The following is a 27,684-nucleotide window of genomic DNA, read 5'->3' as shown; positions in this document are numbered from 1 at the left end:
AAGAACCAAATTTTTCACTCTGTCTATATGTGATTCAGTAAAGGTTTTGTATCATTTGGCAACCAATACTTTATTCTCAGTGACTAACAGGAGCTTCAGCTTCTCACAGGTGTTGTTGTAGGCAGCAGCCATGATAATTCTTTATCACTGTGGCCAAGGCGAGTAAACTGCAGTGCAGAAAATTTAAGACCAATTTAGTTTCATTTTCCAGTCTTATGTTTTCTTATTAAATCAAATGAAGCAAATGCAAGTCCGCAGTGCATGATCAGCCTACGCAACGCATCACAAAGTGGCCATATTTTATTTCCACACCCTGCCATAACAGCTATAAAGCCAATCTACATCCACCAGTCAATCAGAAGAGACTAAACATCAACCAATGGTTTCTTACAGGAAACATAGTGACTACACATTTACATAACACCCGGCTAAATAAACAGCAGAGAGCTGCAGTGCTCAGAGGGAGGTGAGTTGAGAGATTGATAACACACACCTCCAGCTCTAGATCACAAGCCAGCTCATTTTATAATCAGTGTTTTCCAATTCCCTAGTAATGACCAACATCTCAACCACCAACACAACCAAAATTACATCTACTTTTTCCATTAATTTTTTTTTCTAGTGGCTTCATACATGTTCATTCTTTAATGAAGGCTTTCATCGCCTCCTCATGAAACCTGCACAGATTTCACACTTTCTCTGTAAAATAAGTGTGTTTCTGCAATACAGCGAGTTTGCTTGCTAATGTGACCAATGATGCATATTCTAGGCACTGTGTACTGCTGCTACAAATTCCCCATGTTAATGTTAACTATTTATGTTCAGCACAAATGTTGGTGCAAAACTCAAGTTACAGAAGTTAAAACCATTCTGTACTCCACCTGATGCATGCATGTTTACAACTTGCGTGTGGCTCCAACACATTTAAGCAGTCAAATATCCTCGTTTTGTATCTACTACCCCGTTTCCATCGTATAAGACCCCCAATTACGCTGCATTACACTAAGGTCATAGCGAACCAGTAGCAGGCTAGGCGACGTTCTTGCGCATCTGGCAAAGTTATATACAAAATGTCATAATAATACTCGTTTCCTTCATTACTGGAGGGCTGTTATTACTCTTAACTTGTCTTCACACCTCCTCCTTACTGACGCATCTCTCAGAGCTCTGTCTATGCTGGCCAAGAGGCGCGCTCTCGCTTGCGCGTCCCCTTCCGTCGGCACACGGACGGGTGTCGGCGTGAGCGTCGTTGAGCTGTGAATGGACATTAATGGGGAATGTAATACACTTCTCTCAGTGACTGGTTTCGTCTGTTATTTAATCGCTGCAGCGGAAGAGTGGGTAAGTTTATTTTCTGCAGGTTGTGCATTTATTGAGAGACAGACTGTGTTCAGCTTTTGAATTCATGGACCGAAATTAGGAAGTACTTTCTAGACAGAGACAGATCTCTATGTGCCAAGTGCATATTAAGCTTAATTAATGTGGCATCAATATAGTCTTGGTACCCTAATTGCTCTTTGAAATGTCACTCAGATATTGCAACGTTGTCTTTGTACATGTATAAATCAAAGCAGAGCTCCCACTTTGCATCCACCTTTGTGCAAAGCACAACTATTTCCACGCTTATAATTCGATAAAGTCTGAACTGGATGTTCAAAAAGACTCAGGAACGATGCACCATCTTTACACTTGTACCTTTCTATTTTTTTGATAAAGTTACATTCCTTCGTTTTCTTTTCTTTTATTCAGTTTACCCTCCTCTCAGATCTAACACAGTGACTTCATAATGAGCGTGCGGTTTTAATTATATAAGAGACAGCAACAAATTAATGTACCTGCTCCTGGTACAGGCTGTTTTTGCATTGACTGAGTATTGCTTGGATCTTCATGGCTTATCAAGAGTGAAAAAGGATGAGGAAAAAAAATCATCTTGTCTTGAAATGTTCTTCTGAAAGCAAAGGCTTTCGAGTTGCTACATGTGTGTTTGTGAATATATAATACAGCCATATTCTCTGGCTGCTCATAATGTGCTTCACATCAGAAGGACATTTTATAGCAGGCAATCAGGTTTCCAAATACCTGGTGGAATTCAGCTACAAGGCTTTTTTGCTGCAATGAAATAGTTCTTTGACCAGCAGCATCAGCAGGTTCACTGGTGTTCCTGGACCAACCCATGGAAGATCAAACCTACAGCATTACATCAAGTGTGCTCAAGGAGGAGGATGATGTGTGGTAGAGACAGGCAGAGCCTTGTATGTGAAGGGAGTGTGGACGTGTTTGTGTGCGTATTACAGCATATGTGTAGGATTATGTGCTGGTGTGATAAAGAGAGAGTGAGAAACAGTGATGGAATCAAAGGAGTGAGAGGCTTTGCTTTTTCATGTAGTTGTGAGAACCAAGCATGGTCACATATCTGACTGCATGCATGTTCATGCACATCTGCAGATGTGAATGTCAATATCCTAATGGGCCAATTTGGAAAAATGCATCATTAACTTAAATGGCAACATTTATATCTACTAACAACATTTGAAAAAAAGAGTATTTCTTCCCTGGTGTGTGCACATGGTTGAGTCTTTTTATGGAAAATATGGCAAGGTTAGTTTATAGTAAGGTTATACAATGACTTGGCTAATGGGGAAAGTCTGTGTTTTCGGGATATGGAAATATCAATGCTAATCGCAGGGCTTGTCCTGGCTACATGTCAGTTGGACACAGTAAATGTTCATCCACGCCTGACTTCCTGCCTCGTTATAAAGGATATACATCTTGCTCCACTGACATTAATATTGAGATAAGATGTACATATGGATATAACTCCCAGGATACTAGAGTGGTCCATGTGCACACACAGCAAAGTGCCACGCCATCCTTCAGAAGCTTGAGGACAGTATTAAGGACTCTTTCATTTAAATGACATGAAATATTTGAGAAGGTCTCCACACTGGGCTCTTTTTCTGGTCAAGGTGACACATTTACTTATGGAGCTTAATTACAGCTGCGAAGTTATCTTGGAAAGAAAAATAGTGGACCTCAGTGATGAGTAGCAGAGTCAAACCAAGGACACGTCGTGGCTCGCGATGGTCTGAGGGCCCCGGAGTAGCAAGTATTTACTGTAGCTCATGCTAACTGATTCCCATAGATACAGTATCACATACCAGAGTGATGCTTTATCCATTTCATGCTTAACAAAAAGATCCAAGTCATTGCAAAATCCATTCTAAAATTTATGTTGCAACATATACTGCAAGACAGAGTAGGATTTTTTTTTTTTAAATATCAATAAGAGCAGTAGTACAGCAAAAGAATCAATTTTGCCTGAGGCTAGTTTTTATTGACAATTTGTCCTAACTCATCCTTATTTGTGATCATGCTTGATTCTGCAAGCATGTATTTACCTCATTAAATTATTAAAGCTTCATACATCTTTAGCTGACACATTTGATTTTGGTCAACGGTAAAATTTACAGATAGGAAATTTATGAGATCCCATTTTAATAGTCACAGTTTTAATAGCAATGGTACTACACTACTTCTGTGTTTCTAAACGAGGGTTTAGGGACCTTCAGGGAAGGAGGTGGGTGGGGTTGGAGAGACTTACAAAGACTTCAATAAAAAGAGAAACATTAAAAGCAAACAAAACATGGAAAATGAGCAGAATATATATATATATAAACATTTAGCAACAGAAAAAGCAAACAAAACACAAAATGACAAGGGTTCAACAATAAAACAGACACCCATGTCACACATTCTGCTAATTCACCCAGAGTGCATCACGGTATTCTGTGTAAGAAATGATAAAAGCATCCCTGCAACTTTATGTAAATGTGAATGTAACATTAATATTTCCCTTACGCTGAAAGGTAGCTGAAAAATATGCATCTGAGAAGTTCTGAGAGGCAATGTTGGTAAACTTTAGGCTGTAAGCTTGGACTGCAGGATTATTATTATAATTACTCCATAAGGGATGAGCAGTAAAGAGCAAAGCTCTATGGCAATACTGAATAACCTGTGCGTTGATGCATTGTGCTCTGAATATTTTACAGTTTGACTTTTTGCAGCCCCTCAAAGGAAACTAGCAAACAGCACGGAGTAGATGAACTAAACCAAAAGGTGTAGCGGGTGTGTTTGCTCACTACAAAAATGATATTTACCTTGTGTTCCCCTTCTGTTTATGTCATGCTCCGGTAAACTTGTTTTGTTTGCATCACAGTGGATTTCAGTGCTTAGCTGAGAGTTCTTCATCTAAAATAAGACTCTTTAAATATTTAAAAGTATGTAATATCTGTAGTTTTGTGATTGGTATGCAGACAAGACCTGCTGTTTCTGTTTACACTTTGAATTATTTGATACTATCAGCAGTGCAAAAGACAGTATATCAGCAAAATAGAACATCTTATATTGTTTGTCCTGAAGAGGTATTTGTTTGCTGTCTTTACTCTTAAATACACATGTTATCCTTTACCTGTGGTCAGTCTTTTACCTCAAAACATAATTTTATTAGGGCAATGAAGCTTTTAAGATTTCTCTTTCAGCTGCTCCAAGTAAATCAGATGAGGGCTGGCACATTTTTCATAAATGTAATGGCTTAAATCGTTTTAAAGAAAGACTTCTGAGACAAGCATTATCTTGTCTTCTTTCCATTTCCCTCTGGCTCCTAACAAAGCCCAGCCACATAGCTGATGTACATCTTTTCACTGACACATGTCACAGAATCAAGAGCCTCAATCAAAACCTGTCTAGACACATCTGACCAATTGTTACCAGACAATGAAAATATATCTTGTTGAATTCTCTGTCTCATAGCTCTGCCTGTCCTAAAAAGATGTGCATTACTGCTTTCCAGCTACCTTAAAAAGTCCAAGGCCTCCCCGAATCAATGTTTAATTAATTGTCACCAGTACATGGCAGATGAAAATTCAAATTAAGGGTTCTTATGCCAACATTAACCGCCAAAAGAAACCGAAATCTTGACAGCTCTTATTGTTTTTTTCATGGATTTTTGAAGGCGATGCTCAAAACCACGACAGCAGAGAACAAACATAGCATTATTGCACATTCTCATTTTTGTGTGTGAGGGAGAGATAGATAAGTGTGCAAAAACAATAAAATAGCCACCTATTTACTTGTTTTATTCTTAAAAATGAATTGAAGCCATTAAACATTAAATGACTTTGCAAAGGTGATGAATGCACACTCTAAAAGAAAAATACAAAATGAAAAGAAAAACAGGGGTTTGTTATTAGCCCTGAAGAGTCCATCATCTGGTCATATCTAACTGAGTGGACTCTGCCCTGGACCTTGAAAGATGGTCTCCCCTATGGCATCTTATATGAAATTGACTCCTAATGGAACGGGGGGGACCCATAAAGACCCATTAGCGGCACCTAGAGGCTGTAATGTCCATTACACAGAGTGTTGCAAGGAATAAACAACTCATCATACTTATATGCTCATCTTGAAAGCTTATGTAACAATATCACTTGGTTAGGTTTGTTTTCTGAGAGCAATGCAGTAAAGACCACAGGATCTCATATGTCCATCCATGTATTCAATTCTATTCTATGTCTCTTTCTATGCCTGCATATCTTCTGGGGGCTGCATCAAAGAGACAGCCCAAAAAGTCTTTTGGAGACCTGAAAGTCTCACAGAATCCTTGCATTCATCCCAAAGGGAATAGTGTAGCACAGTTCACCCTTTTTCTGCCAGTTCTTCCCTTTGAAAACTCAAAGCGTCACTAACTTATCCTTACAAAAGGTGCAGTTATTCTGTATCATTTATATAAATTATATAACATTCCTGTCAATAATATTATTGATAATGTTTAAAAAAAACAGATTTATGATGTGGACATGCTATGAAAAAGGTGAAGGCAAGCAAACAGCACTATTTGGTTCATTTTCTTAAACACATTTGATGATACACTATGAAACAGTGATGGTGGTAGACATGTTTTTATTGAAGTGGGGGTGATTGTTTGTTGGAAGTACCATATAATAAAGAAATTCACGCTGCATTTGCATTCTGCTGTTCCCTTTTCATCTGTTCTAATAGGTTTATTAAAAGTGGATCACCATTAGAAACAAAGGGCAATGTGGCCTGTGGATAACTACTGATGCCTTTCAAAGCCTAAAATTGCTTAAATTTGACTCTGACAGCTATCTGTGAAAACATTCCCTATCTATAAGCCTCCCGCAGGCTTTACACCTTAGTATACGTTTGCAAAGGTCTTCGTCTATGTAAATACAGATGTTCTTGCATGTAGTCTTCCAACTCAAATACAGCATGTAAGCCCACAGCGTTGATGCTTTATGTAGGTAGAATGCTGTACTGTTGAAAAGTTGTCATGTACGGGTAAGGTAATGACAGCAAAATTAAAAGTGACGAGGAAGAAACTCTGAAAAAATATTACTTTGGATCTGGGTCAGGGACAAGTTTCTGCCCAAGTGGAGGAGTTTAAATACATCAGGATCTTACTCAGTAGTGAGGGGAGAGTGAAGTGGGAGATTGATAGATGGATTGGTGCCATCTGTAGTGATGTGGATGCTGTAGTAGTCTGTTAAGATGAAGAGGAGCTGAGTGTTAAGGTTTATGGTCAGTCTATGGTCCCACCCTCATCTATGGCCATGAACTCTAGGTACTGATGGAAAGAATTAGATCACAGATTTGAGTGGCAGAAATGAGTTTCCTCCTAAGAGTGGATGAGCTGTCCCTTATCAATAGGATAAGGAGTTTGGTCATTTGGGAAGCTGGGGGAGGTTTTCTAAGAGAGAATTTAATAATTCTTAGCAGGCTTGCGTCAGTATCCTCTGAGATGGGATGGAGGACATGGCCTGGCAGAAGGAGGTTTGGGGTTCTCTGCTTAGACTACTGCCTTTGTGAGCCAGACATGGATGGATGGATGGACGGATGGATGGACGGATGGATGGACGGATGGATGGATGGATGGACGGATGGATGGATGGATGGATGGATGGATGGACAGATGGACGGATGGATGGACGGACGGACGGACGGACGGACGGACGGATGGATGGATGGATGGATGGATGGATGGACAGTACACAGCTACAGCATGTAGACAATGCTGTGCTAAGCTCTGCATAGCACCAACACACAACCATGTCGAGCACTTCACTAACAGGATGAAAAGACACAATGCTTGGCCAAGTATCTTTCTTTGGAAATCGGGAGTTCCGGTACACAGTGAGGGTGTTGTTCTAGTGGGTCAAGTGAGAAAAGAAATCATGGGAAGCGTCAAAGCACCGACAGTGCCACAGGTTTTTTGGATAGCACCTAGATATAGTAGGGATGAGTGCGACTAATTAACTCTACATTAAAATGTTGCTGTTTGACACCAGAAATTCGAGTTGCTAACTGGCATGCTTCTGTAGTACTTTTATGTGGCTGCACATAGTCTGTGTAAGAATAAACCAGAATATAACTAAGAAACCATTGTTTAACTCCAGTGATTAGACTGGGCTCAGTTTTAAATGTTTTCTGTCGTTTTTTCTGTCTTTTAGGCTAGTCGACTAGTCTATTTATTTTCTTGTTTAACTCCAATAAATTAGTCTCCAGGAACATCCCTAGATGGTAGCTGTTGAACCTAAACAGAACTGTCATAACCAGCTTAACAAATACTGAAAGCCTTTATTGCTTTTACTCAAATGTAAAGAGTCAGATTCAGCAGCGTTATCTTTACTTTACCTGTCTCTCAAGGCCTCCATTTCATGTGTCTACTCCGCTCTTGTGTTTGTGCCACACACAGGGAGGGAGAAGATGCAACACCAACACACAAGCATGTTATTTTGAAAAGCATATAATACAAACATGTTTAAGGACCCAAAATACAGAGACTTTTATGACTCCTTATAGCTAAGGTCAAATAATTGTGATGATTTCACGGTCCATGAGCTTACATTTTTTTACATAGTTAAAATTACACAATAATGTAAAAATCTATGAAGATAGATAAAAGCCAGAGAGATCCAATAAGAGCCATTACACAATACTGAAATTAAAAAACAGTAGAGAAATTTAAAAAAAATCTAACCCAAGATTAAAAGCTATTCAAAGAATGAATAAAACTAGTGATGAAAGTAAATCAAAAGCTAAAACTTAAACATCCTTCCTAAATACATGTCTGCTCAAACAGGCATTTGGGTAATGTTTGTGTACCAGTTCTGGTTTTATATATTTATGAACTGTAAACCTTGGAGATGCAGGCAGCACATTCCACTGTTCAGATGCCACAGCCTCAAAAGCTTGATTACCCAGGGTCCTTAGGCAAACTGTGTGACCACACAGGAGCTGATGCAGTATTTGCACATAAGGATGAGAATTTTAAACTTGCTCTTGAATGCGACAGGGACCAGTGAAGAGACATACGCAGCGAGGTGCTGTAAGACTGTCTGCTTGACCTAGTAGCAGCAAACGACATTGTCCCAAGAAATTGCGCAATCATTGAAGTAGAATTTTCTGGCAAACCTCTGTATTATCTGTTGCGAGCTCTAAGAAATTGTGTGGCACCTGTTTATTGACAGCATTAAAGAACTTGAGCCTTTATGAACTCTAAGCTTTATAAGGTTTTCCCCTTAAGGAAAAGGTAAATATAATCAAAGTGGTATCTAATAGTAAAACTCTCTACAACATGTCTCAAGGACAGCAAACATAAAGACAATAACTGAGCTCTGCTAGACATTATGAGATAATTAGGAGGTGTGAAGTCTAAAAAATGCATAGCAAACCCCAGATTTTTAAGATAAGAAATAAACCAATATATACCTTTGCCTGACACGCTAACCAGTTGCAAACTTCATAATCAGGAGTGAAATGCAGAGGTCAGGTAGCATTAACACAGAACAATCACGCGGATAAGAGGATATTAAATGATCATTTAAATTCTCAGAAGAGCAGGTACAGAGCTCTCATGAGGAAAAGTACCTTTTTTCCAAAAGCCAGGCTGAATAGCATCATAAATATTGTGCCTGTCTAATGCAGCAGTCTGTAGCTGGCTATAGTTCAAGGACACGGCAGGGTCTAAGCAAGGCTACTACTTAAGTAAAATAGGGGTAGGTAAATCCTGACAATGAGGGCTTAATTACTGCTACTCTAGCAGGGCCAACACTGACAAAACTTTTAACAGGAGGACAGTATTAGTAGAAGATGACTTCATTTTGCTAATCAATGGCATCAGAGCTTGAAAGCTGATACGTTGAAATAAGTTCTGAACAGTCAGAAGATGAAGCTGATATGTCACACGACCTGATACGTCCTCATAACCATAATCTTATCAAGAAAAGAGTAAAGAACTTATTATAGCCATGGACAGAGAAGCATTGTAGAGAAGAGTGGGGTGATGAAACAATGTTATTGATAGCATCAAATTCAATCTTTAGATTTCTTTTATGATGCATTCAATAACTGTAAGTGCTCGGGTCGGAAATGCTTCTGTCTAAGACAGCCGACAGCATCTGTCCTCCAAAGAAAAACATTGCAAAGACATTTAGTCCTGGTTTTTAGTGGTTTTAGCGACACTGTCCTGCAGAATTGAACAATCTTCATTAAAAGGTTATTGCTTTGTGAATTGGGGACCCAGACAGGAGTAAAGGGGTACAGCATTTTAGTAGAGCCTTGAATGGTATGTACTGCAAGTTATGCAGCTTAAAGGGATTTTCAGTGCTGTTCATCCAGGCACCAGCAGTCTGAATACAAATTTCTAATTGGCTTTTCCCTAGCGGTTTTCTTCAGTTCAGGTTGAAACATCCTCCACTTAAAAGGTCAAATAATTCCCTCTGCTTGTAGTTCAATTTCAGCTCATTTTCACCACTGGGAACACAAGTTGTGTGTCAGTTCAGGATTTCTTCATTGAGGACAAACCTGTTAAATAAATCACAAAGTTTTGATTTATTAAAAAAAGAAAAAAGAAAAACAGGAGTGTTTTCTGTGATGTTACCAAAACAATGTGGCTTAAATTAGTATCCAGCTGAGTCACATTGGTGAGATTGTTTTAAAACTAAATTCATCCATCCAATCTCTTAACTGCTCGTTCAGTTTATATGGTCACAGAGCCTCTGGAGCATATCCCAGTTGTTATGTGGCGAGGAGGGGTACACCCTGGACAGATCACTGATGCAAGGGTGTTTGAAATGATTTTGATTGTGATCCGATTGTGCAGCTTTTGTCCTTTACTCTTCCAGTGAGAATTGGCGGTGACCTCAACGATCCGTTCTAGCAACTTCCAGAGCTGTTAACTTTGTATGTGTGGGAGGGTTGTAGATGCAGGAAAGTAAAATAATGTTGCATTATTATTTGTGTGTTTAGGTGTTTGTGAGTTACACTGTAACTGTGAGTATTGTTGCTTATGAAATGTGCATACTTCAGAGTAAGGATCAAAAATGGGGCTCAAAAAGGCTCAAAACATGCATACCAAGATTTGCTAAGCTTTTATTTTGATTGCTCTGTACCGATGTACTCGAGCATCCTGATGTCAAAATTGGTCAGAGAATTTATCTCGGCAATTCATTTGTTATGACATGAAAGCTTAAACATAATGTATTGGTAGGACTGTAATGGCAAGACACTTTTTTTAAATACATGATATTTCTGTTTTTGCAACTCTCTACTGCAAATTCTGCAGCCCACAGTGACCGATATGACAATCTCAAAAAGTTTAATTTACATAAATGTCTGTTAAGTCACTTTTTCCAAATAAGGTAACAAAATTGTAACTGCATCTAAAATTACCATATTTGTCTGTAGTGATGTTCCCATCAAAAGTTTCAGTCCACACACACATTAAAAGGTTTTACCACAGAGGTGTTGTAGATGAGATGGCTCTGCGTGGGTTCTCTCTGGGTATTCTGACTTCCTCCTACAGTTCAAAGAGAAGCATTTTAGGTAATTGGCTATTCCCATTTGGCTGCATGAATGGTTGTCTGCGTCTCTGTGTTAGCCCTATGACAAATTTGTGACTTGCCCAATGTACCCTTCGTCTTGCCCCATGATAACTGGAAAAGGGCTCCAGCTCGCCCTGAAAGAAAATGTTTGAACTAGATGTTCAGGTTCTGGTGTATACAAGTTGATGTAACTCTTCTCTCTTCAGAAACTGCAACATTCTGAAACCTCCTAAATTGGGACATCTGAGGTGCAGAACAGGAGTGTAGTCCTTTTTTCATTTTTGATTGCAAGATCAGAGATAATTAGAAACAAAAAAGAAGCAGTGACACTGAGCCATTAACACAGTTATTCAAAACTGATGATACTGAAAACTGATATATTAAAATGACTTTCTGACCTTATTAAAGCTTCCTTTTTTTCCTGACCCCAAACATTTTGTTTTTACTAACAGCAACTATCAAATCAGTCATTTTCACTGAGAACAGAAATCTTTAAATTCAGTTTGCATTGCACACATAAAATACTGTAGATGTAAAACTTGTGATGACTTTTGGCGTTAGTATGAGTTTAAAATAGAAACGTAGCCAACATCTTATGTTTGTTCCTGGTGTCTACTAGAGTGTAGCTGTTCAAGAAGTCCTGATTTATCTCATTCTGGGCCTCTGTGCGGCCCCCTCAGTTCACCCACTGTATTAAAGAAGCTATTTTAGCTGCTATGTGTTTAAGGCCACCCTCCCATCAAGCCAGTGTTCTTCTAACTGGTTGTTTTGTTAGAAAATTGTTTGAATAACAGGTGGGTGTGATCACAGATCAAAATAAAGTAAAATAAAAAGGGCATTTAGATCACTCTGGAGGGTAGGCTTTAGGCTTTACAAGCGACTGACTAATCTCTGTATTTGAATCCTTCATCTTTTTTAATATCCGCATCCATCATTACACCGGAAAAAATCTGACAGAAATAAAACAGGTTCCCTTTACCTTCTGATTGCTGTTACATTTAGTTCTCATATTTAAAAGGAGCATTTTTCATCTTTGTATCGTTAAAGGCAAAAGTAATCTAATCTTGTGTCACAAAAGTTTAAGCTGTATCCAGAATTGTTTTTTATATTACGTCTGAGTGTGGCGTGAAGCACAGTGCACTGTAGTACTGGTGTAAACTTCTTATTTCTGTGTAGCTTTGAATGTAGAAGCCCAGAAACAATTACCAGTGATGTGCTCTCTGGTAAATCCAAAGTAGACTTTAATAAGCAGTAAAAGAAGTAGTAAAAGACAGGGATATAAAATGTATTCTAATAAGCTTTGTTTTCTGTAACTTCAAAGTTTGCCTACGCATCATGAACTGATTAAATACAGCAGGAAGTGCATGTGTGTCTATAAACCAATTGCTTGCTGCTGTGAGTAGATGTGAGATTCATCACATTCTTTTAAATATTTTAGCATTTAGTTGAAAACAAGACAAATAAACAAAAAGATTCTATTGTACTCTTAGAAATATTGTTACTTAATCTTATTACGTTCCTACATTTGATATGACACCCTTCAGTCTGCAGGAAAGCCTCCTCCCACTAAAGCAGTTTAGAGCACAGTGATAGTCTAGCAATAGAACTTTGTCAGTATTTGGGGGGAAAAGTAAATCTCTTCCCTTGTTAATTCATGAATTAGCTGTGGTAAGACACATATTTTTTGGAAAGCTGGGTTCAGTTTCACTAGCTACACCCAGGCCTGATTACTGCTAGACGTGTGGAATACGAAATCACTTAAAAACAAGTTGTCTGACAAAGTGAAATAGGCTAAAAGATCTCAAATAGGAACAATCAACACTCTAAAGAAACAACTGAGAAAACAAGGTTATTGGCTATCAGTCTGAAAAGGGTTACAAAGGGTTTCTAAGGCTTTGGTACACCAGCAAACAACCGTGAGAGCCATTTTCCACAAGTGGAGAAAACTTGAAACAGTGATCAACCTTCCCAAGATTGGCTAGACTGCCAAGATTACTCCAAGAACAAATCATCAACTTATCAAGGTCACAAAAGAACTACAGAAATTAAGGACTCACTTCTCTAAGTTACAGTCTGTTTATTTCACCAATAAAAAAGAGACTTGGCAAAAACCTATAGGAGAGCTCAAAGGGAAAAGGCACTGTTTAACCAAAAAGAGCAGAAAGGCTCATCTCACACTTGCCAAAAAACATCTTGATTATTCCCAAAACTTTTGTGAAAATATTCCATGGACTCATGAGACAAAACTTTGTGAGTCCCATTACATCTGACATTAAACTAACACATCATTTTATAAAAACAGCATCATACCAATGGTCAAACATGGAGGTAGTGTGATGGTATGGGGCAATTCTGAAATTCCAAAAAGAAAATCCCCCAGTTATGTGGCAGGACAATGATCCAGAGTACACCAGTCCACCTCTGAATTACTCAAAAAAACAAAATAGAGGTTTTGGAGTGGCCTAGTCAAAAGTGGCATAAATGCCTTTGAGATTCTTTGGCATAACTTAAACAGGCCATTCATGTTTGAAAACCCTGCAGTATGGCTGAATTAAAACAATTCTGCAAAAGGAGAGTGGGCAAAAATTCCTCCACAGAGATATAAAACACTCATTGCCAACTACTGCAAACACCTGATTTTACTTTTTGCTGCCAAGGCGGGCAGAACTAGTTGTTAGGTTTAGGGGGCAAACCCTTTTTTTCCCCCACATAGGGCGATTTAAGTTTGGATAAACATTTTGAAACTGCATTTTGTATTTGCCTGTATAATCTTTGTATAATATTGAAACTTGTTTGATGATCAGAAACATAAGTGTGTCATGTGTAAAAATATTTTTCAAAAACTGCAAAAAGAAAGAGAGACATAAGAAAAGGGTCAAATACATTTACACAGAGCCATATATGGAGTATTTTCACAGATTCACTTTGCAGCATGACAAAAATACAGCCAGAGCCACGGAGAACAAGCAGAGGAAGAGTGAGGAGTCCTGTACCAGATGGTGTGACTCCCACAGGGCCCTGATCTCCACATTACCTAGTCAGTATGGCATTAAATTAAAAGAAACTGAGGCAGGATAAATCCACAGAAGAACTGTGTTAACTGTGTTGTCAAGTATTGAGAGAAACTATTGCGATTTTAAAGGCAAAGCAGGGTCACAATAAATATTCATTTGTTGAGGTTTTTACTAATGTATGTAAATAGAAGAGCCATTATACAATACATTTAAATTTCATTGTATATTTTACATAAGTACATATCCACAATTGATTTCCCATATTACAAATTTAACACTGTTTTTTATACCAATGCAAGCGCCATTTCCAGCAAAAGCAATACTTAAAACTCCAAAAGCAATCAAATTAAAAATTTGCAAAAGTCTCCTCAAATTACACCCAATTTACTTAGTACTCATCAGAAATTAACCCTAGTAATTCACCACTCAAAACTCTGGAGACGGCAAGAATATGTGATTAAATATTGTAGTTTTTTTTCCTGACTTGCTTGAAAATTTGTTTTGAAAGCTTAACACCTTAGAGTTATATAATTAATCATAGTAATTTTTGAACCCCCTACAGCTATGTCAGCCTTTTGATACTGTATTCAGATTTTAAAGCTGCATGCAAAAGAATTCAAAGCTTTTTTTCACCTTGCAGTCTCGAATCACTCATCTGTTTTAAACAGTGAAGAACATGCAGTTTGAGTCAGCAGGATGGAAGTTTCAGTAATTTCATGTGTTTCTGACAGTATATTACTAATACACACATCAATCTCTCAAGAAATGTGTCTATAATAGTCATACATAAAGTGTACAAATAATTTTACATTTATTTATACACTTCTGGTACTTCAGTAATAGATTGTCGTCATCTCTTTAATTACATCAGGAGTTAATTCATGATCTATAGGAAAAACAATAATCTTATTGAAATGATTGGTCAGTTTTCAAACCAATTCTCATGCTGTCAAAAATGTGGTTTCCATATTTTTAGTTGTGCTGTTGTGTTAATGTACATTTGAAATAAAAAAGTCAAAGCCTTTAATTTAAAAAAAATTTAAATAATCAGTATGAAACAAGTCAAGAATGCCATTGTTAGAAAAAGGACAACATATCTTTAAATAACTTACTTCCACATGAACACTTTTTTCACAAAGACTTCCCATCACTTTAGCCATTTGCTTCCAATCTCCCACCTGGTCCATTTAAACTGTGTCGTGTTAGAAGGTAACTCTTGCAGAAATAAATGAACACAGGCGGAGGATATTAGCTCCTGCTGGTTTGAGGAACTACGAATGAGTTGCACTTGGATTCATTTCATTTGGCTGATTATGCAGTATTACAGCTACTTATTAATTATCTAAATATAGATATAGATTCAGTATGCAGATGTGGCAAAGTGTTCACAAATTCATAAGCACTCTTTAAAAGCTCTATGCTGAATTTCTCACCAGATTAGCTGTGGAGTGCAGAAAATGGCTTGAGAGATCTTAGAAAAGGCTCACCCCCACCAGGATTCAAAATAAAAGCCTTACATAGTGTTTTACTCAAGGGTATAGGCAGGAACTGAGGTGGTGAAATTGTAGACTGATTAACTGTGGCTGTAAACTTAAACACAAACAAAATGTGTTTAACCTCTTTAACCATTAGGACTGCGCAACATTTATCGTCCCGACAACGATATATAATGACAAAAAAAAAAATACATTTTCTGTAAATTCGGTGAATCTTCGGCAACTTGACTTGCGTGAAGTGTTTTCAGCTGGGCGTCTTGTACCTGGAGTTTAGTGTTACATACGTTGAAACAGCAAAAATTTTCTTTGTGAGTATTTATTTCACGGCGTGCTGCGGAAAAAAGCCTGTTCTAAGGGGGGTTAGCACCTGATGGCTCTTTTTAGCTTCTCATCCGTAAACACTCTGCATACTGTTTCACGTGATTCAGTTTATTTTGAAAAATCTCAACAGAATCTATTGGGAAAGGTTTATGTGGAAAATAAAGATGCAGACGGCGGAGCCACACAATGGATTTACCGTCATTGTTGCTAACGACAACGCATAAAAACAGTCGCTTGTCCGTCCGTAGTGTAGTTATATTAAATATAAGAAAAAGAGAGAACTTCAAGAAATTCTACAGTGACCATCAAAACAATGAAAAATATTGCCGTAAACAGTTTATTTTGCAACACCACGAAACAAACGGACAACTAAAAAAAAAGTCATTTAAGTCACATAAATTTTAAAATTGTGTACTGCAATAAAATATCATAATAATATATATTTTTTAAATGTACAAAGAAGCCAAGTAGTACTAAGTCTTCTGCAGTTTGTAAATATAATCAGCACATATCATGTTTAGGATCAAGAGCTGGTGAGACGAAAGTTATCACACTTCAGTCATCAATTGGCAACACATTAACAATCACAATTGCAGTGCTGTACTTTCCACTCTAAATGCAATTAAGCCAGAAAAAAAATGTTTAACTGCTTGCATATTCTTTGAGAGTTTTCTAATCTTGCTTTTCTCCACAGCGTGATAAGTGAAATAAGAATAACTTTTTTCCTTTTTTGTTGTAACTACTCACCAGTAATGTTTACTTTTTCAATCAATGCTCTCATCAGCTCAAATAACATTTGGCTCTTCAGCTGTAAATTGATGAGAGATAAGCACTCTTGTTTCCTGGCAGTAGCTGTAGGCAAATCCACTCACTGGCCACTTCATTAGAACCTCACCAGCACTGTGCTGGATGCCTGTTTGTCTTCAGAAATGCATTAATCCTTTGGGGCACATATTCAACAAGGTGTTGGAAACTTTCCTCAAAGATTTTGGTCCATATTGACATCATAGCATCACACGGTTGCTGCAGATTTATTGGCTCCACATCCACGATGCAAATCTGCTCTACCACATCCCAAAGTTGCTCTTTTAGATTTCTGATCTGTTGATGGTGGACCAAAAAAACTTTTGAGTTTATTTAAGTTTTGTGAAATTGCACAAGTTTTCCTGCTGAGAGCAGCCATTGGAAGATGGGTATGATGTGGAGAATAAGGCATGCATATCGTCAGTCAGCAACAAAACTGTAGACTGTAGCATTTAACTGATACTCAGTTGGTATGAAGGAAGTGTGGCAAGAAAATGTTCCCCACATCGTTCCACCACCACAAACCTAAACCACTGATTCAAGGAAGGATGGATCCATGCTTTTGTCTTAAATTCTGACTCTAAGATTCAAATTTCACATGATGCATTAGAACAGACATTTTTTCTGTCTTACATTGTAAAGTTTTAGTGAATCTATGTAAATTTTAGCCTCAGGCTTTGTGTTCTCAATAGTAATGCGTGCCACCCAGTGTCGTCTTCTGCTGAATTAAATCTGCTTCGAGGGTGGATGTGTTGTATGTTCTGCAAATTTTGGTTTTAACAAGTGATTATATGAGCTACAGTTGCCTTCCTGTCATCTTGGAGCAGACTGGCCATTCTTCTCCGACCTCTGGTGTCAATAAGGCATTTTGGCCTGCAGCTCACAGGACATTATCTCTTTTTTTGCACCATTCTCTGCGAACTGTAGAGATGGTTGTGTGGAAAAAATCCTAGTGGATTAGCACTTTCTGAAATGCTCAGAGCAGCGCTACTGGCACTAACACCAACAACCATGCCATGTTCAAAATCCCCATTCTTCCTCATTTTGATTCTCAATTTGACCTTCTGCAGGTTGTCTTGAGCATATCTACATACCAAAATGTGTTAAGTTGATGCCATGTGATTAGTTGATCAATGAGCAGTTGAACAGGTGTACCTAACAAAGCCTCCATTAAGTTTAGATTTCTCTGAAGTAAATAGTAGTGTCAGTCTTCAGTTTCTGACATTAAATCTAGGAAAAGAAGTATTATCCCCCACTTGCTCTCCTGTTTACTTCCTGTCATTGTATTAATGAAGTGCTCAATTTAGGTATGTCATATTACACTGTATTCGCTTTACCTCATAAACTAATAACAGTGAAAGACTCACCTAATTGTCTCCTTCAGTAGCGTTCTAATTCGAATAAGGACACCAAGGAGGAGGGCTGGGCAGACAAGGTTGTGTTGCCAGGATGTTCAGTGATGCTGACAGGAAAATGCTGTAAATTGTCATGAGGCCTTGTGTTGCTCCCCCACACTCAGATGTTTGTGTAGTTGTTTTGTAGTATCTTTGTGTGCGGAAGATACTAGAAACATTTTAAACATTTGTTGTGCACTTTCTTCACCCCCAATCAAACGTGCTACTAGCCATGTTGTCTTCAAAAGGACTGAATCTCCTGAAATGGATTACCTTCATTCACAATAAACTGTAACTGACAGATACAGGTAGAAATGACCCATTCATTTTTAACTAAGTGCAGACAATGTTGGCATTTATTTCTACAGATATAATAAACCTGTATTATTGCGTAAATACTTCTTCAGGTTCCTATGATTAGGTAGCAATCTTGCCCTTTAGGGCAGAGAGTGTATATGGCCTAAGTAGGGGCTAGTCTACAACTAGTTTTGCCTGTTTGGGTTCTTATAAGGAAAGTCTGTAGGTAATAAATTGTGAAATTTGGAGCATGCCTGCGCCCCCCATTGTAGGGCTAGAATGTGCAGTACATTTAACCGTCTGTGTGCAGACCGAATGGCCCCACATGGGCCCCAAGCTGCCATGTTTACTTGATATGGATGCTCAGCAAAGTATTTCAGGGTTATTCTAAAATGTATACATAAAAGGAAGTCCACAATATACACTTTAACTTCCAAGCCAACACTTCAGAAGTTGAACCTGATCACATAATATATTTCACATATGACATATATATTCACACATACACTTAGACGTGAGTGTGTGAATTATATTTGCAAGGTCATATGTTCATGAATTGTCCAATGAAGGAGAAGGAGTAGATATATGAGGTACTTTAACATGGTAATATCACAAATTATTGTACCTAGCGGTGTATTTTGTTTGTGTTTCTAAAAAAAATGTCTGGAGGTGATCTGTAACAGTGAACACTAAATAACCAATATTGCATTACCTGCCAAATGAAATGAAAACAACAGCAACAAATGCACTACAGCAGCTATATTTGCCTCTGGTGAGTGCTGAACCAGTTCCATCAAATTAAGTCCTCAGTGGGCATCTTGCCAGGTAATACATCTAACTCCATGAAGCAGGTAGGGAGAGCTGCCGGTGACATGGTGTGTATCCGCTTGTGTACAGAAACCCACGAGACACATGGAGGACGCAGGTCAGTGAGCGAGAACACTGCTGTAAAATAGAGATGACAGTAATTTAGTGTACTCAAAAAAAAAAAAAAAAATCAGTGAATTAGATCACATTAGTAGCTGGCACAAAATGCCCTTTAGTCTTTGTCCTTGTTATCCTGAATGTTACACTTTTTTTTACTGGTATTCTTTTATCTAAATAAAAAAGTCTCATCACTTGATTAAAAATAAGGCTAGAGCTGTTTAGTTTAGTTCAATGCCCTAAGCTATACAGGCTGTGCCCAGCAATGCTGTCCAAAGTCTGCCGGGATAGCCCCGTCCCACACCTTAGTAAGTTACTTTATCATTATAATGTTGTAGTGGAAAGTATTTTTCTGTCCCAGAATGCAGAATCTTTTAATTTTACTTTTATTCAACTTAGAAACAAATAAACAAACAGCAATAAAAGCAGTAATTAATCTCCTTAAACAGTTTCCTTTGCAGCGTTACTTCTGGCTAACTCTGTCATTTACCTCAACCCCAAAATTAAACAGATACAGCACAAGAAAATAAATAAACAGACAGATACTGCTCTGCCCTCATAGTGATTTATTTAGCATCTTTCCAGAGCTGTCAGTCACACAATCTGGTTTTTCACAACTCTCATCCTTCACAACAACGCTTGGCAGCTTGATGTCCAGCCTGGGCCAAACTGTGTTTTAGAGATTGTAATCCACATGGTAAATGCAGCTTCCATGAAGCTGTAAGAAGAAAACAGAGAGAGAGAGTGAGAAGAGAAGGATTGAATGTCAGAGGAATGACACCTTTTTCACTGATTGCCATCCTTAAAAGTTGATGTTTGTGTGTATACATATAGTATACTGCACTGACTGTTTTGGTTTGTAAATGCTTTTACTGTATGTCTTTAAGTATTACTGAAAGATTGGATTATACTGATTTCTATGACATCATCTGTGAAAGTTGGAGAACGATTTTAGCGCGTTTCTGCTTTGTCAGCCTCGAGGCTGACAAAGCAATCTACATCCTGAATGTAGTAGACTGCAAGAGTACAATAATCTTGGAGCACAGTTTTATATAATAATTGGGTGCTGTGTAAATCGTCCAATATTAGCAAATGTAGAGATCATTAAAAGTAACTTTGCAGTGTTTGGGTCTCTTATATCTTATCGCAACTTATTCATAATATATAGACTGAAAGTAAATAATGAAAATAATGGAGCAACAGGGCAAAAAATGGATTAAAAAGTTACTATGTAATTTTGAAACAACGTGGCTGTGATACAGTAAATTAAGTTCTTTCTGCAGTTTGCTGTTTCTACAGTTTGCCAAATTCAAGCAAAGGGACTGGTATATATATATATATATATATATATTTTTTTTTTTACAAAGCAGATCAGACTAGATTCATGCTGGCTCACTGGAGCTTATCTTCAGATGACCTCGGACTGAAAGCCTGTCTTATAGAACATTTCAAGGCAAAAGCAGATGTTTTCTTTGTTGCATATAATAACTGGCTGACACTGTTTTTGCATACGTCAACCATTGTGCATGCACACAGAGATGCCCATACTGTATGTCTAAATATACATTTTTGCACAGACACTGAAAAAAATAAACTATTTTCAGATGCACAGCTGAAAATATGGCAGTGCTGTAACACAGAGTGCGACAGAAGTGCAGCGGTAATTATCATTTATCTAACTGAGTAATCTGCATATTAAGTACTGTTAGGGTTTCTTGCAAACTCATCCGTGGGTAAATGTGAAGGAGTGTACAATTGCATCATTAAGCAGAGGAAGGCAATTTCATTGCCATTAAAGACTGATATCAAAGGTGTGAAGGAAGTAGAGACCATCTTGTAATGGGATTATACCAGCTGCGATGCAAGTGAGTTTTCAGACCACCGTTAAAAAAAATATACAGTCATGTGAATAAGAATGTTTCCACAAGACCCTACGCAGTCCTGTGAAAAATTAAGAATACTCTTAATGCTTCCATAGGAATTAAGAAGAGAAGTAGCAGCCAGACTGACAATCAAATGATTAATTAATTAATTAACAAAGGGGAGTGAGCCAAAATTCTTCCACAATGATTGATTAAAAGACTACTTCACGTTAATGTTACTAAAGGTGGTATAACCTCTTGACTGCATAGATTCCTGCGAAAACGTTCTTTTTCTCATCACTGTATGTTGATTTACTAGACAAATCTAGTTTATAGGAAAAGTATCAAGAGGACAGAGGATGAATTAAGGTTCCTACTAGTGCCTGGGGGTATTAGCTACTCTATATTGAGGAGTCAAATCACCCACCCATCATTTTTGATATCAGCTACACACCTGAAAAGTTTCACGACTGTGTCTTACACAGTTGTGACAGTTTCATTGGACAAAATCTGTCCATAGTTAATCAGGATTTACTTTCAGTCAGTGTGGCAAAATTTGTTTTCTCAAACTCTGTTCCACCAAAAATGAGGTGTACACAATTTGTCATAAAATAACTATAGTTCACAAGGGGTTTGTGTCAGTGTGCTTTATCAATAGAAATCTGTACTTATCTTATGCAGTAAAACAATAACACTAAGCAGCAGTGGCACAGTCTGACTAAGGGATGGCCAGTGCCCACACCTTGGAGGATGCTGCAGTTGAAGAATACTCATCGCACAAGCCTGCCTCTGCACTGTTCTTAGTGAATTTCACCTACATATTATATCTTTATGGGGATTTCACCTAGATTACATTACAGTATGGCACCAGTAAGAGCTAACTATGGACAAGGTAAAGACACATTTGAAAATATTTTGTGCTAAGTCAGTAAGACTGAGGTATTGTGAACTGAAATCTCTTATCTCATTTACTTGTTATATAGTCTTGCCACCCCACTCACCCACCCACAGAGCCCCGGACATACCGCCTGGGAATCGAACAGTCTCAATAGAGACCTGACAGTCGGAGTTTGGCTGCCTCTGCTGATTACCACATTAAGTGAAAGTACTGTACTTCTTGTGTTTCTATAGCAACAGTTTCCACTCTCGTCTTCGGGATACTGAGCAAGTGGTGAAGGAGAGCTGCAATGGCAGCCAAATCTATGCTTTTTAATTTAATCACAGTGGCTGTTGCTAAATTAATGGCAGACCATTACACATTGGGTACATACCTGCAAATAGGGCTCCATTTGGACTGAAGTTGCTGATCTTTGTTACAACTATCTGATTATGCTGCTGGTGCTTTTTTATGTTTTATAAAACTTTTTAATCACATTAATTTTAAAAAGCCTTGATAACAACATATACACTAACAAATCATAACATGAAACATAAATTAATCATGTTAACAACCAATGAACTGAACTGAACCAAACTACTGTAGTAATCATTGGTGGTACCGTTGTTGCATGTTTGTACATGATTATTAGTGCTTGATAAGAAGGCAACTTAAATTTTTTAGGTTTGTTAAGGTTCACTTATTATCCATGAGGCTTGTTCAGTTTTAAAACAAATAGCCTAGAGTCGCAGGTATTTAAACCCTAGTCGGGGGTGTTCCCCTAGAGGGGGTCCTGAGAGTTTCTGACCTAGTATTAACCGCGTGAATTGCCACATGAGCTAAGGTGTGAAAAAAGATTTGGGTCATTCCCATCATCATTATTGTTCCAGTCCACCATCATGTGAGCTATTAAGATAGGAAAGATGTAAATGGGGGGTTGAAATGCTTAGGAATTGATTGTTAGGTACTGAGAACTACTGTATCCTGGATGACTGAGAACCTACAGATATTTTGTACATGATTATGTTAAAGTGTAATTCACTGTACTTTTAAAAAGTGCAAAAAAGTGCAGTGTCTTGAAATGCATCTCTACTTTTTTGGGGTCTTTTTCTCTCTCTCTCTCAATATTCACCTTTTTCACATTTCCATTTCCCTCTCCTTGTGTCCCAGGTGTTGATGAGTTGATGACTGACAGAAGTGATGTGATAGCAGGTCTGCCAGGTTAGACAGATCAGAGCAGACTGTCTGCTGCACAGTGAACCACCTGGATGCAACACGTTACAGCATAGACAGGTAGGACTGGAGTAATATATATGTAATGAAGGATTTGGCCAGACTTTTGTGGGCAAGGCAGCTGTTTCTCCAAGCTTTCTCAGCCAAGTAATGTTTCAAGACCCTAGCAGACTTTAAAAGCATATTTTTAATTAAAAGAAAACTGACTTAATTCATTTTGACATCTTTAATTTATGAAGTCCAAAAAGCGAGAAAATTGACTGATAGTTCAAAAGAAAAATAAGAGGTGGAATAATAGTGCAAGTCTTTAAACTCCGTCAGAGATTGTAGCCCTATCGCTTAATAACAATTAATATATGCAGGCAAAAAATAAATTTAGACTTGCGCAGCCTTTCTTGAAAAGGAATTTAGTAAAATACAATTTCCCCTAAGCCCCTTTGATGTCTCACTCTCTTCATTTTCTCTTTGCTTGCAGAATGGATTTCCCCAATTACACTGAAGGGGTGTTTGCCACAAGCAACGTTAGCAGGAATGACTCACTGGAGACCACTGAACTTCCCCCTAGTGAAATCCTGCTTACTATAACTCTGTCTGTGCTGGCCATCCTCACCACATTTTTCAACTGCCTGGTGATAACAGCTATTGCAGTCACTCGCAAGTTGCACCACCCAGCCAACTACCTCATCTGCTCATTAGCAGTGACCGACTTACTGGTGGCTGTGCTGGTCATGCCCTTCAGTATCATCTACATCCAAAAGAAGAGCTGGGTCATGGGTCAGGTGGTGTGTACCTTCTGGTTAAGTGTGGATGTCACCTGTTGCACATGCTCCATTCTGCATCTTGCTGCAATCGCCATTGACCGTTACCGGGCTATCACAGACGCAGTGGAGTACTCTCGCAAACGTACAGGAGCCAGAGCTGGTGCAATGGTGGCAGTGGTGTGGCTCCTGTCCATCCTCATCTCACTCCCTCCTCTACTATGGCAACACTACAGTGGCAATGATGACCATGAAAATGAGTGCATCATCATCCATCCTCACATGGCCTTCACCCTTTATTCAACACTCGGAGCATTTTATATTCCACTGCTGCTCATCCTCATCCTCTACTATAAAATCTACCTGGCCGCTCAGACCCTATATATGCGGAGGGAGGCTAGCCGGGCTAGCCGTCACTCATGCATGACCAATGGCAGCATGATCCCCTCTACCTATCCTGCTGGAGATGGTGATGCCGATGGCGGGCCTCGAAGTCCTGAGCCTGTAAGCCCACCGGAAAAGTCTTTCTCTGAACCCTCAACAGAGGAAACTCCACGTGAACGGGTCCGTGTGTCTGTAAAGGCCTTTAAGTGCAAGTCACGACGGCACGAGTCACGCAGTGAATCACGTCGTAGTCAGTTATACCAAGGACCTCGAATCTCGGGCTCACGAGAGCGCAAAGCGGCATCCACGTTGGGGTTGATAATAGGGGCCTTTGTCGTCTGTTGGTTGCCATTTTTTGTCAAGGAATTGATTGTCAACACCTGCGGTTCTTGCAGTACTTCAGGGGAAATGGCTGACTTCCTGACATGGTTGGGCTACCTTAATTCTCTGATCAACCCCCTGATCTACACCATCTTCAATGAAGACTTCAAAAAAGCCTTCCAAAAACTTGTGAGGTGCAGTCATTACCTCTGATGATTATTTATGCATGATCAAACCTGTACACCATCTATATATGAGAGGAAACAAAATTAATGGCTTCAGGTCAAAAATACCGACTGAATAACTGAGTTATTATGTCTGAAAAAGAATAATTTAAAAGAGCAAAAGGATTGATACTGGAAAAGAAACTTCATCAGCCACTTCAGCAGCCTAAATGGCACCGACTCAGCAATGAGATGGTGCGAGTTCCCAATTGAAAATCAAGTCCTGCTATTTATAGAAGAGCCTGAGACCTCATTGATGTTAATTGGAGTATGTAAAGGGTGAGCCTGAGTTCTGAGCATTAGTGATCAGCCCCATTTATAGGTCTTGAAATAGCTGACCATTATGTCTGTTTCATCTAATGACCTCCCTTCTGCCGAGTCCACGCTGCTGGCTTAAATATTGAACATGTGTAAAATACCACAGTATACCAAGTTGTTGCTTTTTGTGGCTGTGATGTTATGAAAGGTGACTTTTTTTCTGACTGTTGCAATGATTGTTAGCAGAACTAGTATATATTTAGCCCTGCAAAACATTCCAAAATATTAAACCTCCATTGATTGATGGTTCGACCTTCTTGTAAGTTAATGGTACAGGTACTGGCTTCATTTACTTGACAGTCTAAAAAGACATGGGAAGATATGGTCTAACTTTCGTAAGATGTCAATGCCCGAACTTAACATATAATATTTTAAATGTTTACAATTAACAGCTTAAAATGTAATTAATATAAAGAAAAAAATGTAAACATCTAGGGCTAAGTCATACCATAAACAACAACAAAATACTGGGGTACCAACATAAACTTGACCCTAAGACTTTTGAAAAGGTCTACTGTTACAGGTTATACAAAGCACTGCCACTTTTATTGATTTTTTTTTAAACATCATTTGATTATTTCCTATGGTATTTATATATTATTTATCTAGTGGAACCAACACCCCATCTACCTTCACTCCCACACCATAGCTAGCATTAGATTAATTGAAGGTGAGAGTCACTGGTGGAGAAATCCTCATTACACTACTCCCACTCAAGTACTTGGAATAGAACTACTATTTCTTTATTGGTTTCAAGAGGGCACATGATATGTTGATGGATGTGGATGAGTCAAGTGTGAGGGTGTACTGTATTCCAATGAGATAATATAAGGCATTCCATAAACGTATATAGATCTCTGACAGTATGACCAGTCTGCTGTTTCTTCCTTTGTTTTTCACTGCCTAAATAATCAATAATAAATGGTCCACAGCTGAAATTTTGTTCCTGTTCTTCTCCGAGTTAAGTAATTGTTTAAGGAGAGTGTATCACCATATTCCCTGTATGTATGGAGAAAATGGTAGCAGGAATACCAATGATAAGCTGTATGTGTAAATTAATGTTATTATGCTATATTACATCAGTCTGCTTACTGTTTAATGTGAATAGAGTGGATATTTTCCATATTTTGATTTGATGGTGCCCCCTTGTGGCAAGAAGAAAGACACTCTGATTGGTTAGTACTGTCTTTCAATGCTACAGCAACAAGATTCATGAATCTGAAAATACTGCTCACTCATCGGTCAAACAAATAAAAGTAATTAGAAATAAGCATTGCTGTGCAAGTTCTCTCTGTGTCAAATGTTTGTGGACAATGTATTTACTTCTATCATAAACACTGTTCATATCATGATGAAGACCATGTTTAAATGTTGCCTAAGCATAGGAAAGAACATGTTTAAATGGCATCTTTTCGCACTTGTTTCTTCAAAATTACATGCATTTATGTTCCGGTGTGTGTGTGTGTGTGTGTGTGTGTGTGCGTGTGCGTGTCAGTCAGTGAGGAGTTGCACTGTCTCACTGGGAGAGCTGATAAAGCTAGAATTCCTGCCAGATGGACTATGTTACACTGCAAGTGGGTGTCCCAGTAGAACATCAGGGCATTCCAATTGTCAGTCCCGCCAGTTGTATTCACTTACAAGCACTACAGCATTTTCCTCAAACAGAACCTGTCGCAACAGGTTTGCCCAATTTATTTCAACAGTTTCCACATAAAACTTGTAGACTTGTAGGCTGCAATAACGTGCCCCATGTCCATACAGACAAAGGCATTTGAAGTGCTTTTCACAAAAAGACAAAGGCCACATCTGTTGGTTATGAACAGAGCTTGCTACGTATCTTCTAACTATAGCTGCAGCATAACAGCTGCTTCATTAAATAGGGAATACCAGTGCAGGAATAAGGCAGAGACAAGGTATAATATACTCTACTTTCATATCTTATACTTAAGCAAAAAAAGAACTATTATCAGGGGCTTTGGATTAGTGAATTTGCCCACTAATAAGGATATGAACATACTGCGCCTGACCCTCTATGGGCTTTTCTGATGTTAATGTTATTAGCAGTATTTTATTGAACAGCAATACAAGAAACATTGCCTGCCTGTGTGTGTGTGAGAGCAACATTGATAGGGCTTTATGGAACACTAAGTTGTTAAAAGGTGTTAAGTAGGGACCATTTATCTTATACTACATAAAATATCTTTTTTGAGAGTTCTTTTAATTTCAAAAGTACAAGTAAATTTGGCATGTTGTAGTACGAAAAGCACCAGTATACACCATAAAGGCTGAATTAAGTTTAGTTACTTTACTTCTAGTATTTTGGTACTGTGCATATTTTATGCCAGATGCCCTTTCTCATGCAATCTCCATCTGGATAATTCATCTGGGCTTGGGACAGGAGCAAGGAGTACACTGACTTGTGCTTCCCAAGCAGCTGTACCATGTGAGGTATAGTTTGAAGACTGTTACACTGACAAAAAGACAGGAGGGCAAGCTGGAGGTGGCACAGCTAAATATGTTAAGATTTTCAATGGGGTTGATTGTGATGGACAGAAT

The 27,684-nt window shown here is 38.4% G+C and overlaps 1 protein-coding gene across 2 annotated transcripts; it reads left to right on the top strand.

Moving 5' to 3' along the window:
* The first annotated feature begins 1,164 nt into the window (after positions 1-1,164).
* htr1fa (5-hydroxytryptamine (serotonin) receptor 1Fa) lies at positions 1,165-26,398 on the top strand. 2 transcript variants are annotated; one of them, XM_084908310.1, is made up of 3 exons: positions 1,168-1,341; positions 23,061-23,183; positions 23,599-26,398. In XM_084908310.1, exon 3 carries the CDS (start codon positions 23,600-23,602, stop codon positions 24,797-24,799), a length of 1,200 nt encoding a protein of 399 aa, XP_084764436.1. In that variant the 5' UTR covers positions 1,168-1,341; positions 23,061-23,183; position 23,599; the 3' UTR covers positions 24,800-26,398. The 2 variants fall into 2 exon arrangements, with proteins under 2 accessions (XP_084764437.1, XP_084764436.1); XM_084908311.1 differs by lacking the exon at positions 23,061-23,183 and having other exon boundaries at positions 1,165-1,341.
* The last annotated feature ends 1,286 nt before the right edge of the window (positions 26,399-27,684 follow it).

Source organism: Perissodus microlepis, chromosome 16 (genome assembly GCF_051167445.1).
Source record: "Perissodus microlepis isolate ML-2025 ecotype Zambia chromosome 16, ASM5116744v1, whole genome shotgun sequence".
NCBI lineage: Eukaryota > Metazoa > Chordata > Actinopteri > Cichliformes > Cichlidae > Perissodus > Perissodus microlepis.
This window is presented reverse-complemented; position numbering and strand designations above follow the sequence as displayed.

Coding starts and splice junctions, on each gene's coding strand:
- htr1fa (XM_084908311.1), top strand. CDS start 23,600: ATGGATTTCCCCAATTACACTGAAGGGGTGTTTGCCACAAGCAACGTT.